The following is a 14413-nucleotide window of genomic DNA, read 5'->3' as shown; positions in this document are numbered from 1 at the left end:
ATTCAGCAATAATGTTTCAGTACCTTCCACATAACTCCATTCAATCAGAGACAAAAATCTACCACTTTCTTTGTACCTGATCTCTAAATTTTTTGTCTGTGAAACTTTTTTCGCTCTTTGTGATGAGGAAAGAGAAAAACTGGTGAAAGAAAGTTATTTTTATTTAATATAAATTCTACGGTGAATCACTTTGATAGGTAGTCTACGCTCTACGGTAGACTAGTACATGGAAATCATTCGAAACTTCAACTACGACAAACATTGCTTTTTGGCATAAGAAGCTCACATTTCTCTTCGTTTTGATGATTGATATGGTGACTTGATCACCGTGTTAGTTCAACAAAACTAAGAGAAATGAATATGCGAGTCTCAAACTTAATTCATTCATTATTTTAATTGTTTTTATCATTCTGACACCAATCAAGTCATTATCTCAGTCATAAGAATGAGTAGGACCACAGACTTCTACTATCGAGAAGAGTCCTCAATAGTCATTTCCACTAGCAACTAGGCAAAATTTATAGTATAATCATTGGAGAGTAGTCAAAATTGATTAGCAATAGGTGCATGCCTGTTAAGCTGGAGTTTTTTGTTAACTAGCTAGTATCTGCATGCATCTATCAACAATTGTTGATAAAATAATTTTTCATAAAAGACAAGATATATTTAATGTTAATAACAACCACCATAGAAAATGTCAATGTCCCTCGTGTGATGTATAATAAAGATACAATGAACCATTAAAAAAATGGGCCATACATAATTTAAAAATCATAGAAAATAAACAAGTAATAAAAAATAATATTAGTATGAGTTGTAAGGATATGGTGGGGGACATTATAACTAACATATCTGATAAATGTCAAGATCAATCTTTATAATTTAGCATTTATTTATTATTTTTAATATAAGATTCCTATAGTGTCTCCTATCCCTTATATATTGATCAATACCTTAGGAGAGATAGCAAATTAACAACTCAAACAATTTTCTTTTCTTGTAAAAAAAAAAATGGAAAATTTCTCTTCTTTGAATACCAAAACTCATAACCATGCTCGTTCTAATAGTTTACCTTCTAAGCCACACCCTATAATTCTACAATGCAATGAACACTTAGCTAGATTAGGGTGTGCTAATAGTAATTATGATTCCACTTCCTCCTCTTTAGTCCTTAGCCACAAACTAAACATCCTTCAAGATTTGCATATATGCATTGAAAAATTGGTTCAATTACCTCTAACACAAGAAACACTTGTCAAACAAAGCCAAGAGAAATGGGTTGATGAGCTTTTAGAAGGTTCCTTAAGTCTTCTAGATACATGCACAGCAACGAAAGACGCGCTACTTCACACGAAAGAGTGTGCGCGCGAGCTACAATCGATTATAAGAAGAAGGAGAGGAGGTGAAGGAGAGATTGCAATAGAGGTTAAGAAATTCTTAACCTCAAGGAAAGTAGTGAGAAAGGCTATTTTCAAAGCATTGGAAAATTTGAAAGGTAATGCAAATAAAAGTTATGCTTCTATTAACAATAACAAAGACTATCAAACTGTGGCAACAGTTAGTTTGTTGAAAGAAGTTGAAATGATTACTTTCTCTATATTTGAGACATTGTTGAATTTTATGTGTGGAACACAATCAAAGAAAAATAGTTGGTCTTTGGTTTCAAAGATAATGAATAGCAAAAGGGTGTCAAATTCATCATCACAAGGTGAAGATGAGAATGAGTTTGCAAAAGTGGATAATGCTTTGGAATTTTTTGCATTAAACTTGGGAAGCAAGTTAAGTGACATTGAAAATTTGCAAAATAAGTTGGTGAATTTAGGATCATGCATACAAGACCTTGAAGAAGGACTTGAATCATTGTTTAGGCGTTTGATTAAAATCAGAGTTGCACTTCTCAATATCCTTAATCACTAGTTGAATATTGAAAAAGATGCATCGGAATATTTTGCAACATATTGCATCTTGTTTTGTATGATACAATTGTAGATAATGTGTTATTTATCTGTTATTTTGATGGTAAAAGTTCATCAAATGGCATGAATATAATGTGTAAATTTTTTATTCCAAAGTCTTGACCATTTTCTAAGCATAGTACATTTTCAATTTTATTTCTCTTGTTATATTTATGGTATGGGTGGATTTGTATTGTTTTACATTTAAATGGGCTGAACTTAATAATGAATTACATCCCCACTTTACCTTGTGATATTGCACCCTTAACTTTGGATCCCAACCAAATAATTAGGTTAAAGTGGTTAATAAGATTTTTTTAAGACGAATTGTTTGAAAGAATCTGAGTTCGATTTTTGGTGGAAGTGATTTTTGGTTAGGTTTTACTTACCCTGCGATCTAATTCTTAATTATCAGAATCTCATTCTCTTGAGTACTAGTTTGATGAATCCGAAAAACCAAACAAAACAAAAAATTATTATATCTTTTTTTGTTTGGTTCAAAAGTCAAACCAAACCAAAGTTAACCTAGCTTAATTGGTTGAATTCTCGATTTTCAATTATAAATCCAATAAATCGATGAGCTGAACCGACAAATTTACGAAGCTTACTAAATCAATTTTGACTTAATTAACTCGATCCAACATTTTTTTTGGCTTTCACCACCAGTTTAATGGTTCAGTTCTGACATCAAGTAATTCTAGCACCATCTCGACCGCAATTACGGGGATTGAACTGTGGTCCTCCCTACTAAGTTCAGCGCCAACTACCACTGAAACAACTAACGATTGATACTCGATCAAAATAACCAATAACATGAGTCATTGCTCACATAGTACGATACATATATTTCTCACACTCAAATAGGAAAATTGAAGAAAGAAATAACTAAAAATAACAAATGACAAGTTTATTCTTTGTCACTAAAATTAAAATATTTTACTTTTAGTATTTAAATATGGTGAGACATAGGTTGTCCCTTAAATAATTGAGTTTAATTGTTGTGCACTGTCAGTGTAAAGAATTTTTACACATACATCCAATAATGTGTTGCCACATCATTTAATGAATGTGACACATCATGTGTTTTTAAATACCATACATGATGTGTCGGTATATTATTGGACGCATGTGTAAAATAACTTTACACTGACGGTGCATATAAATTAAATTCATCGATAATATATGGTTAACACTTGCTAATTTACTTATTTAGCTAATTTTTATTGGTTATTGGATAATTTTTTTCTGAATAAGTTACCCATAATTATTTAGAGTTTAATTGATATGCACCGACGGTGTAAATTAGTTTTGCACAATCGTCCAATAAACAAACATTATTTTGCTGTCATATCAAGAAAGTGGGGTGGAGTGGGGTGATGGGGCGGAAAACATGGTTGGTATTGATTGACAGTGTAAAATTATTTTACACCGTCAGTGCATATCAATTAAATCCTAAACTTAATGGGTTTGAACATTTTTTTTTAAGAATTTAATTTATATGCACCGTCAGTCTAAAGTTATTTTGCACATGCGTCCAATAATATACCGACACATTATGTATGGTAATTAAAAACACATGATGTGTCACATTTATTAAATGATTTGGCAACGCGTCATTGGATGTACGTGTAAAAAATATTTACACTGACGGTGCATAACAATTAAACTCTTTTTTTAATTGAAAACCGAACTAAATTGAACACACCCTTCTAATTAGATGAATTTTCCATATACAGTACATTTTATTTCAATTGGATATGTACCAATATATCGTTAAGGTGGATAATTCTGATTGCTTTATTATTCGATCAACCGTGTGTGTACCATATCCGTCCTTCACCTTCAGGCCAAAAAAACCAACACCACCGGAGATACCAACTGAACAACCGTCACCAGACAGACGCGAAACTCAAGTGCCTGTGATGCGTGAGAAGGTTGATCTGTTAGCACAAAAACTTGTGCGGATTAAACATGAACAAGATAACAGGCTTTTTCCTATGCTACATGTTGATAAAGATTTCATTGATGAATTAAGTGTACCTTGGAAAGATGCACTGATAGTTAAACTATCAGGCAACGAGTGTGGATTCGACGGTATGAAAAGAAATCTGGATGGACAATGGGGACTTGCAGGTGAATTTGATTTGCTTGATATTGGAAATGGTTTCTTCGTCGTCAAGTTTAATAGTGAAGAGGATAAAACAAAGGTGATCAAAGGAATTCCTTGGGACATATATGGTCACCATCTCTTGATTCGTCAATGGACGCAGACATTTAATGCAAAGACGGAAACCATCGAAAAAACCATGAGTTGGGTGAGAATTGTAAGCCTAAACCTTGTCTATCATGATGAGAGTTTTCTGTGGGCTATTGCATCGGCCATAGGAATCCCGATTGAGGTTATTCTTGATGCTTTGCGGGTTGAACGTGGAAGATTTGCTAGAGTGTGTGTTGAAATTGATATGAATAAGCCTGTGGTAAGAAGTGTTGGAATCAACGGAGAATGGTATGAAGTTCAATACGAAGGATTGTGTGTATGCCAGCATTGTTCGTGCTATGGCCATTGTCTCAGGGACTGCACTTATAGACCTAGCTAGCATAAACTGTATCCCAGCCGCACAATGAGAAGGTGGCCAGGCCAAAGGAATGTGGTAGCGCACCGCAAATCATGAAGACTTGCTGCAAAACTTAATTAGTTTGTTGTTATTATTTCTAAAATACCTTTTAAGTTTAAATTTATTCAGATTTTATTTGTCCAATAACACTTATTCTCATTCCATGCATACTTACCTCATGGTATTGGTATTTTAAAATTTCCTTTTCATAAGAAACTGTATAGATGGTGTATATGTGGTGCCAGCATCCTGTTTCTGATGTGTATACCTGTTACCTGTATACCTGTATACCTGAATTAAGGCTTACACCTTTTAGTAATTTCATACTATTTCATATCTGAAGTTTAATTTGGAGATGCATCTTGTCCTTAATTCAGCAGACAAGTTTGCATACTGAATGCTGTTTGAATTTTTTATATAAGAACCTGAAAAGATGCCATTTAATTGGTGAACACTCCGGTACATATCTTATTTAATTTGGATGTACTAGTATACCGTTGATGTGGATAATTCTGATAGGTCTAAATATTAAACTTTAGAACAAGTATATGGAGCACTAGTATAAGAACCTGAAAAGATGCCATTTAATTGGTGAACACTCCGGTACATATCTTATTTAATTTGGATGTACTAGTATATGGAGCATATTCCAACTACAAAAAATTCAAACTTTAGAACAAGTTGTGCATATTTTCTACTACTTCAATTCATCTATTGTGTTATCAGACAAAAAACAAATGGAAGCAAACACAAATAACTCTATGCACATTATGTGCAATAGTTTACCTTCTGTGTGTGCCTCACCCTCTTGTACTACAATTCCATGAGCATTTGCAATTGTTTTACAGCACTTTAACTAATTTGTTTACATTTTTCTTCTCAAAATCATTATGTATTCCCACATAAAGCACTTTAACTATCAGCAGTTAAATCCCACAAATTTTGGAATATGGCTTTATGTATTCTCATGAATACTCCACCAAAGTAATGAGGACATCACTTACAAGAAAACTTATGTTTCCCCAAAAGAAAATTAATGACAACCGTTATAGGGAAGAAAGGAGGTAACAGAAACTATCACTATTATTAGTTCTAGACTATAAGTGCTAGTGTTTTTTATTTCATAGCTCACCTCACAATGGCATTCACTTTTCCGACCTCAAGTCGGAAACCAACATCACTGGTGCGAGATAAGGAAACCAAGAGGCACGCCTTGATGTTGTTTAGAGATAAAGTCTTCGATGACGCTAAGGTGCCTGTGATTCGTGAAAAGGTTGATCTGTTAGCGCAAAAACTTTTGCGGATTGAAAATGTTTATGACCATCATGGTGATGGAGGCAAACCTTTTCCTATGTTATATGTTGACACAAAAGTCATTGATGAGTTGAGTGTACCTTGGAAAGATGTACTTGTTGTCAAATTACTTGACAAAGAGCTAAGTTTCGATATCATGAAAAACCAATTGGAGACTGTATGGAATTTAGCAGGTAAATTTGATCTAATGGATATCGACAATGGTTTTTATATGGTCAAGTTTGATAGAGAAGATGGTAAAACAAAGGTGATCAATGGAGTCCCTTGGGAGATATTTGATCATTATCTCTCAGTTTGTCGATTTACCTCTGCCATTAATACAACAGGGTCAGGGATATCAGTCATCCCCAATACCATGGTTTGGGTGAGAATTTCAGGCCTACACGTTGTCTATTATGATGAGAATTTTCTGTTGGCTGTTGCATCGGCCATAGGAAACCCTTTCCAGGTTGATCTCCATGCTTTGCAGGTTGAATTTGGAAGATTTGCTAGAGTGTGTGTTGAAATTGATTTGGATACGCCTATGGTAAGTAAAGTTGGAATCAATGGAGAATGGTATCAAATCTATTACGAAGACTTGCATATCAATGTCATATGCACAGAATGTGCCTCTGGCTACTGCCATGTTCACCAGGAGTGCCCTTCTCTATACGAAGAATAGACAATACCCAGTCGCATAGAGAGAAGGATGCGAAATGAGTGTGGTAACCACTCAAATTCAGGAGACCAGGCAATGAATCATAGAGAATCAACATTTCTAAAATATATGCTACATGTTTTTTGTTCTCAGTGTGTGTTTGACTAGATAAGAGTTAATGTTCAATTTTTATTTTATGTTGCATACTTACCTCATGGAATTGGTACTACTTGCAAATTTCCCTACCAAGCAATTTACTTTATGGTGCTACTGCAAGCCAGCATATCTTGTTTGTGATGTGTATACCTTTACCTTACACCTTTTAATTTCATGTTTTGTGTCCGAAGCCGAAGATTTATCTTTCCTTAATTCAGCAGACAATTTTGCAGACTGAATGCTGTTTGAGATTAATATAAATGGCTTCCAACACAATGCATGATCCAATTTTTTTGAATTTCTTTTATATCAGCAACCTGCAAAAGATTCCAATTTTCAAACAACCGTGTGATTCAATAGTTAAACGACATCAAAGAAATAAATTTTTTTCACTTGTCTCCTTTAATTCTTATGCTACATACTACTGTATAAAGCATATGCCAACCACAAAAATTCAAACTTTAGAATAAAATGTGCATATTTTCTCCTACTTCCTCTATTGTGTTATCTCACAAAAAAAAACAAATGGAAGCAAACACAAAGAACTCTATGCACATCATGTGCAATTGTTTACCTACTGCACCTCACCTTATTTGTACCACGAATCCATGAGCATTTGCAAAGATGAGAATGAAGAATTTGATTTGATGCTTTATGATAATGATACCTACCTCTCCATCAAATGTAATTGCATCAGCCTGTTCTGTGAACCTTGATCTGTTCATCAGATTATCAACATAATCAAGTGTCTCCAGTCCCTCAACACGCACTTCACTGCACATTCATTCAAACTCTCTTAAAAATAGGAAAACATATAGGGTCCAAAAAAGAAGTGCAAAATCAGTGAAAGAAGGTAAAGTGTATACCTTATATCTGACACAGATAAATAATTGCATAGTGAAAATGCAAAAGAAAATGGTAAAGATGGAAGGATTCTGAATCCACCACAACCTCTCTGTCATCATTTTCAATTAGTCAAAAACTAAGTGATTTGCATGATTGTGCTGATAAGTTGCTACAAATTTCAACTACTCAACAAAATTGAAAATAAGTTGATTGATGAGTTATTAGAAGGCTCTTTGAAGCTTCTTTATATTTGTGGCATCGCTCAAGATTTTCTTTTGAGATCTAAAGAAAACATGTGTGTGGTTTAATCAGTTTTTAGAAGGAAAGGTGGAGGAGTTGAATTCAATGTTGAAGGTGAAAAGTACTTAGCATCTAGCTAAGAAGAATATGAAGAAGGCAATTCAAAAACTTAAAGAAATTTTAAAGGAGTTAAAAATGAGTTGGTAGCTTCTTCTTCAAGCAAAGACAATGACACTTGTTCCATCTTTGTTATCTTAAGAAAGAATAGCAGAAGCTGTTACTGCAATATCCTTATAAACATTTCCTTTTTCGAATCACTAACATGTGCCCTTTTTCCCTAAAATTAAAATTAATTTTTTTGTTATATCAAGGAAACGGAGGGGAGGAGTAGTGTTGTTAAATGGTGGCTATAGCTTAGCCAAATTCGAACAAATCGTTATTGTTTTGCGATGCGCTATTTAGTACAAAATATTGCTAAATAGTGGCTATAGCAATGTTAAGTAGCTGTATTTGAACAAAACGTTGTTTTACGTGATCCGCGATTGACAATAATAATGTTAGTTGAGTTAAGATTGTATATGAATTCTGAAATGGGGATGGTAATCTGATATTGCAGTGATACAGGAGAACCACTGTGGAGACCTTTACTTTACAATGAAAGTTGTCCTGATGCACTACCTGCTGTAAAATCCATTGCCCCTCCAAACCATACAGTATGCACTGCATCGTCCACTCTGTGTAAGCTCGTCTCATGGTGGAATCAGGAGGGTTCAAACCAAAAATCTGCTCTGTTGTTGCACCAAGCAGATTGGCTTTTGTGGCTTCTTCATGGAAAGCTTGGAGTTTCAGATTATAATAATGCTTTGAAGGCATCATTTAAGAAGCTCTAACATATTATCTGTTTTTCTAGCATGAATAATTATGTATGTCTCTGTTGCAATATCAGAGTTGGAAAGTTTATCCATTGTTTTTGTGTTTTGCAGGTTGGATATGATCCTGAAGTTGACTCATATCCATCATGGCTAGTCTGTCAACCATATTCTCATCTTTTACCTTCAGTTGTTGCACCAGGAACCCCAATTGCTTGTTTGAAGAAGGAACTTAGAAATAAATTTGGTATGATTTCTTTAATTGTATGAGAATCTGTACCATGCAACACTTAGTAGAAAAACATTCTATCAAAGAGTGCCTTCCAGAGAACCATATTAAATTTAAATTGTTAAGTTCCAACACCAGTTTTTAGGGCAAATTTGTAAGGTTGATACACAAGTAAAACAACTTTTTTGTCTTATTTATTGCTGTGTTGTAATGGAATCAGATTTTCCTTTACTTCCCCTTAAAATCTTTGTTGCTGTGAAATTGAAAATCATATACATATTGCATATCCTTTCAGGTTTCCAAAAGGAGTGTGTTGTATGCGCCGGAACAACTGACAGTATAGCTGCATTTCTTGTGGCTCGTGCAACTCAACCTGGAAAAGCTGTAAATTCTTATTAAACCTATCCTTCTTTAGTTATTTATTCGTGATCTGTTAGGTATCGTGATAATAGACAAATTAAGATTTTCAGAAAGATAACTTAGTGTAACATGTATGTGTTTACGGCCTTATGTGGTATGGGGACCTCGTGTATAAGATCACAATAAATACATTGAAAAGTCTAATAGATATGATTTGCTAATTTTAATCCTTAATTAGCACTAATCAGAGATTTTAACATATATCAACATTTGCAACATGCATAGAAAAATAAAATCAACAATTTTTTTATTCTTGACCCTTTCTAAGAAAATCTACAATTCTACTTGAGATACAATAAGTTGTTGACTGAATAGTAATCATAGGATTAACACCAATAGCAGTAGGAAGAACACTAGCATCACAAACAAACAATCCGTACACAACCTCAACAATGGATGACACTCCCTTCTCATATTTCTTTCTCTTTGTGCTGTGTGATCACTTATAATAGTTAATAAAGATGTGAGAATAATTAATATATGGTACATAAACATAATTATTTTTCCTACGAGCTGAATCTTCATCTCTTAATCATCCTATGATTTATAACAGGTAAAGCCTATGAGGGAGGTATAATCACGTCTATTCATAAAGTACTATCATCATCAACATGTGATGATTTAAAATCAGACACAAGAGCTATAACTAAAACACTATTACTAGGACCAGCATCATTTGCATCACTATGTCCATGGGAATCAGGACTAGACTTCAAAGAAAGAATGCTAAACTTTCTAAGAACATCACATTTAATCACAATAATAAGGGACAAATCAAGTGGACAAGTAACAAAGAAAGGAAGAATAAGCTATAAATTGGATTCAACTGACAAAGAGAATATGAGAGTTGGTTTACAACATGCAGTGAGGATTCTAATAGCAACAGGAGCAGTGGAAGTAGGGACACATAGAAGTGATGGTCAAAGAATTAAGATTAATGAGAATATCAGTGAAAATGAAATTGAAGAGTTTATAGATAGTGTGTGTCCTATGGATGGAGTATTGTGGCCAGGTGAGAGCTGGAATTTGTATAGTTCTGCACATCAAATAGGGAGTTGTAGAATGGGTGTGAATCAAAATGAGGGTGTTGTTGATGAAAATGGTGAGAGTTGGGAAGCTGAAGGATTGTTTGTTTGTGATGCTAGTGTTCTTCCTACTTGCTTTTGGTGTTAATCCTATGATTACTATTCAGTCAACAACTTATTGTATCACAAGTAGAATTGTAGATTTTCTTAGAAAGGATCAACAATCAAAAGATTGTTGATTTTACTTTTCTATGCATGTATGAATTCACAATGAATTTGGTAAAATCACAATAAACTATACTATATTTGTAAACACTTATAGGACATGAGATGAAGCATTGGGATCAGTGGGAGCTATAATGGATGTGAATTAAAAGAAATGTGTTGTTGATGAAAATGGGGAACGCAGCCCTTCATTATATCGTAGTTATAACTTATGGCACATGGTGTAGTAATATAGGTGACATGGACAAGTGGTAAATTTGTCGACCATGGGTCAGTTGATATTTTACTAATAAATTAATATTAATTAATTAGGAACATTGCAAGTGGTAATGTGTACCAATAATACTCTTTATTGATTTATAGTACGCTTTTTTCTTAAACAAGATTTATACTCTCTCTTATAAGTAAAAACATTATTTTTTAGATTTGTTCAAAAAAATAATATATCTAATCAATAATATAAACTAAGGCACCGTTTGATCGAACTTATTTTTGACTTTTTATTCCAAAAAAATAGAAGTTGAGGCAAACAGTTTTCTTTAAAGTACTTATAAAAAAATTTGCTTAATTTTTATGTGTAAAATACATCAATAATGAGCTTTTGGTAAAATTAATATATGCAATTTTTTTTTTGTGGAAAATGAACTTTTCGGCTGCTCCCCTCTTCGAATCCTCACAAACGCAAAACCATATATCCTATAATTAACTGATATGCTTTGTTTTTTTGCACTATTATTTATTCACCTTCATGTCATGTGCAATATTATTATTAAAAAGTGCACTATTATTTTTTTATCTAAAAAATGCACTATTATTTAATTTTTTTTATAATAAAAAAGGCATTATTATTAGTTTTCATTGTACTATTAATTAAAAAAATAAGAACCCTGTAGTATTTTTCTTCTTCAAAATATGAAATTAATCATTTCAATAATTATACATGTATTTGGATTAAATTACACCTATAGTTCACAAGTCCCAGCGCAACTGACAGAAAAATGTTAAAATTGTTAAGCTGAACGCTATGATCGGGGTTTGAACTCCGGCTCCCTCACACCGATAATGTTACGCCGTGTAATAATATTTTAAAAAATATAAATTTTATAAAATATTATTTACAATGAATTTAAAGTATATGTCATTTAAATTATTTATATAAAATTTTACACAAATTTAAAATTATTTGATTTGTTATTGAGACCTACTAAAATTTAAAATTTATGCACTTTATTGAAACAAATATAAATTAGAGTTTACTTTAAGTTTTTTAAAAATGAAATCACCACCAAACAACTTTAACTTTTTTTCTAAAGCACTTATTTTAAACTTTATTTTAAAGTAGTTTTTAAACCGTAAAAAAGTCGGGTCAAACGGTATCTAAATACATTACTTTTTCAATGAACTTAAAAAGTAATTTTTTTTTTATTTATAATAGTGACCGGAGAAAGTACTATTTATCAAAGTTTATGAATTTTCATGGAATTATATAGCAGTTTTTGTTTTTTATTTTTTATAATGAATTATATAGCAGCTCTGATATTTTTAATTGTATACTATGAGCAGCGGACCTAGGGGTGGGCTGAGGTGGGCCGCGGCCCACCCCCACCCCCAAAAAATAATTTTTTTTATATGTAGGGTATTAATTTAAATGTATTATTAATGATTTTAAGTCACCCGGTATATATATATGTACAAATATTAATATAAATATTAATTTAGAGTATATTATTGATGACTATAAGTAATTCGGTACACATATTAGTTCAAGTATTAGTGTAAATGTTAGTTCATAATTAATTGAATTTATAATAATAGATAAAATTAGCAGTTGAACTAGCGTATATAAATATGAAATGACATAAAAAATATGTTTAATTAATATTAAATTTTTAAAGTCCCATATTTTCACATTTGTTGCAATTTTAGTCCTATCTCAATATTTTTTTATTACTTTTTTGCTGTAAAATTAGCGAATTTTAATGGGAAAAAATTGTGAATTTTGGTCTCAAATTTGATATTTCATCTTTAGATTCAATGTTTGGAGACAATAAATCATCTTTATAGCCAAAAATCACAATTTTTAGAGTAAAAATATAGTTTGTTGGAACCAAAATAGTAACATGTGAAAATAGAAGAGCAAAAAATTCAATTTGAAAATAGATTGACTATTTTTTGGCCCACCCACGATATTTTTTCTAGTTCCGCCACTGACTATGTAATTATTATTTTTTTATTGACTTTTGAAATTGTTTTAGAAAGGAAATTATTGGTGGTAATGAGACATTAATTCTTGCTGGTTTGGGAAATTAACAGTTTTAGAAATATATTAATTTTTTAAGATACAGATTTGAGTAACCTTGAAAATTAACAGTTTTTTTTTATTTGACTGAGAAAAAAACAGTTTTGGAAACTAATAGTAATACACTATATTATACTTTACTTTTTTTTTTTTGACGCATTTACTTTCTTTTTATTATAATATTTATACTATACTTTTTTTTGACGTAAGATTTATACTGTACTTAAAAGAAACAGTTTTGGAAATTAATAATACACTTTATTGATAAGTGAAAGAAAAATTGATTTTTTTTTGTTCATAACGTACTATCCAAATTTCTCACCACTAGACCAAACCTAGTGGCTTAAAAAAATTGACTTTAGCTGTTAGTAAAAAATAAAATTTGTTAAGTTTGGTAAAAAAAAAAAAACTGATACTTTATTTTATTTTTTGATAAGATGATACTTTATATTATTTTCTTTTTTATTTTTACGCAAAGGAAAAACTGATACTTTTTCTTTTTTATTTTTGACAAGACGCAAAACTTTGCACCGTAAAGTTAAGGATATGCTTTTTTTTTTGGTAGAGTTTTCAGGATTTTCTAATAATACACTATATTTTTTTGACGAATCTAATAATACACTATATCGAAAAAATCAATAATTTTTTAGATATACTATAGTTTAATGGACACTTTTCTGTCAGTATTTTCTTAATTTTTTTTCCAGCACTGCTATATGTTACGAACGGCAGTTCAACGAAAAGCAAGAATCCGTGCATCTCACGTGCTAATTATCCCTTGAGACTTTTTTTTTTTTTTTGCAACTAGTGACATGGGTTTTTCTAAAATAAAATAAATTTCAAACAACTTCATTGCTTTCATCTATGCCGTGAGATCTGAAACTAATTAATCTTTTCTTCACCACAAACCTATTATAACTCTTTTGTGAATTCTGACATGTTTATCCCAAAACATTCATCTTTCTCAACAATTGTTAAGAAACACAACAAATTCAGAGGTAAATTATAAGCTTCAATTTAATGGAGAATGAGTTGTGCTGGTTTCGACATGTTAATAAGGAACAAGATGTTGTAAGGACAATGGGTTATAGTATTTCTTGTTATAGTTGTTATTGGAGAAGGGATTGAACAGAGTTGTTGTGACGTGTGTGTATATGTATATCACATCCTCAATTTGTTCAATTTTCCTTTTTTAATTAATACAATGAAAGAAAAAGGAAGATGAAAGGTAAAGAGGCCAGGACCCACCAAAATGGTTTGCCAAGTCATTCTTGTGTTTCGTCTGTGGAAGTTTAGTAAGATTAAGCATTATTGTTTTTTTTCTGTCAAATTAATACATAAATAACACTATATTAAAAATAGGAGAATGTTAACATGTACGTATGATGAATCAAAAATAGAAATTATAACTTTAAAAATAAACAATATATTCTACCAAAAATAAATAAATAAAATAAAAAATATATTTATTAAAAAAACGAAAAAGTTACAAACAAAAAAGATAAAACTATATATTTATCAAAATATATAAGGAATCAAAAATAGAAATTATACTTTAAAAATAAACAATATTCTATCAAAAA

The 14413-nt window shown here is 31.6% G+C and overlaps 4 protein-coding genes across 4 annotated transcripts; all 4 read left to right on the top strand.

Annotated features, from left to right (window-relative positions):
• Positions 1–974: 974 nt before the first annotated feature.
• On the top strand, positions 975–2209 carry LOC123916435. The gene has a single exon (XM_045967895.1). It carries the CDS (start codon positions 1012–1014, stop codon positions 1915–1917), a length of 906 nt encoding a protein of 301 aa, XP_045823851.1. The 5' UTR covers positions 975–1011; the 3' UTR covers positions 1918–2209.
• Positions 2210–3712: 1503 nt separating this feature from the next.
• Positions 3713–4552, top strand: LOC123914775. Its single transcript, XM_045965947.1, has one exon. The coding sequence runs from the start codon at positions 3713–3715 to the stop codon at positions 4550–4552; it is 840 nt and encodes a 279-aa protein (XP_045821903.1).
• A 1156-nt stretch (positions 4553–5708) lies between these two features.
• On the top strand, positions 5709–6545 carry LOC123914774. Its single transcript, XM_045965945.1, has one exon. It carries the CDS (start codon positions 5709–5711, stop codon positions 6543–6545), a length of 837 nt encoding a protein of 278 aa, XP_045821901.1.
• A 1413-nt stretch (positions 6546–7958) lies between these two features.
• On the top strand, positions 7959–9260 carry LOC123914773 (D-ribulose kinase-like). The gene is made up of 4 exons (XM_045965944.1): positions 7959–7966; positions 8380–8632; positions 8747–8879; positions 9157–9260. Exons 1-4 carry the CDS (start codon positions 7959–7961, stop codon positions 9258–9260), a joined length of 498 nt encoding a protein of 165 aa, XP_045821900.1.
• Positions 9261–14413: the final 5153 nt, after the last annotated feature.

The sequence above is a fragment of the Trifolium pratense genome, linkage group LG3, assembly GCF_020283565.1.
Source record: "Trifolium pratense cultivar HEN17-A07 linkage group LG3, ARS_RC_1.1, whole genome shotgun sequence".
Lineage (NCBI taxonomy): Eukaryota > Viridiplantae > Streptophyta > Magnoliopsida > Fabales > Fabaceae > Trifolium > Trifolium pratense.
This window is presented reverse-complemented; position numbering and strand designations above follow the sequence as displayed.

Excerpts from the sequence above, each read along its gene's own strand:
- LOC123914775 (XM_045965947.1), top strand. The coding sequence starts at position 3,713 with ATGTACCAATATATCGTTAAGGTGGATAATTCTGATTGCTTTATTATT.
- LOC123914774 (XM_045965945.1), top strand. The coding sequence starts at position 5,709 with ATGGCATTCACTTTTCCGACCTCAAGTCGGAAACCAACATCACTGGTG.
- LOC123914773 (XM_045965944.1), top strand. Across the intron at positions 8,633-8,746 it reads ATTATAATAATGCTTTGAAG|GTTGGATATGATCCTGAAGT; the intron begins GCATCATTTAAG and ends TGTGTTTTGCAG. Across the intron at positions 8,880-9,156 it reads GGAACTTAGAAATAAATTTG|GTTTCCAAAAGGAGTGTGTT; the intron begins GTATGATTTCTT and ends ATATCCTTTCAG.
- LOC123916435 (XM_045967895.1), top strand. The coding sequence starts at position 1,012 with ATGGAAAATTTCTCTTCTTTGAATACCAAAACTCATAACCATGCTCGT.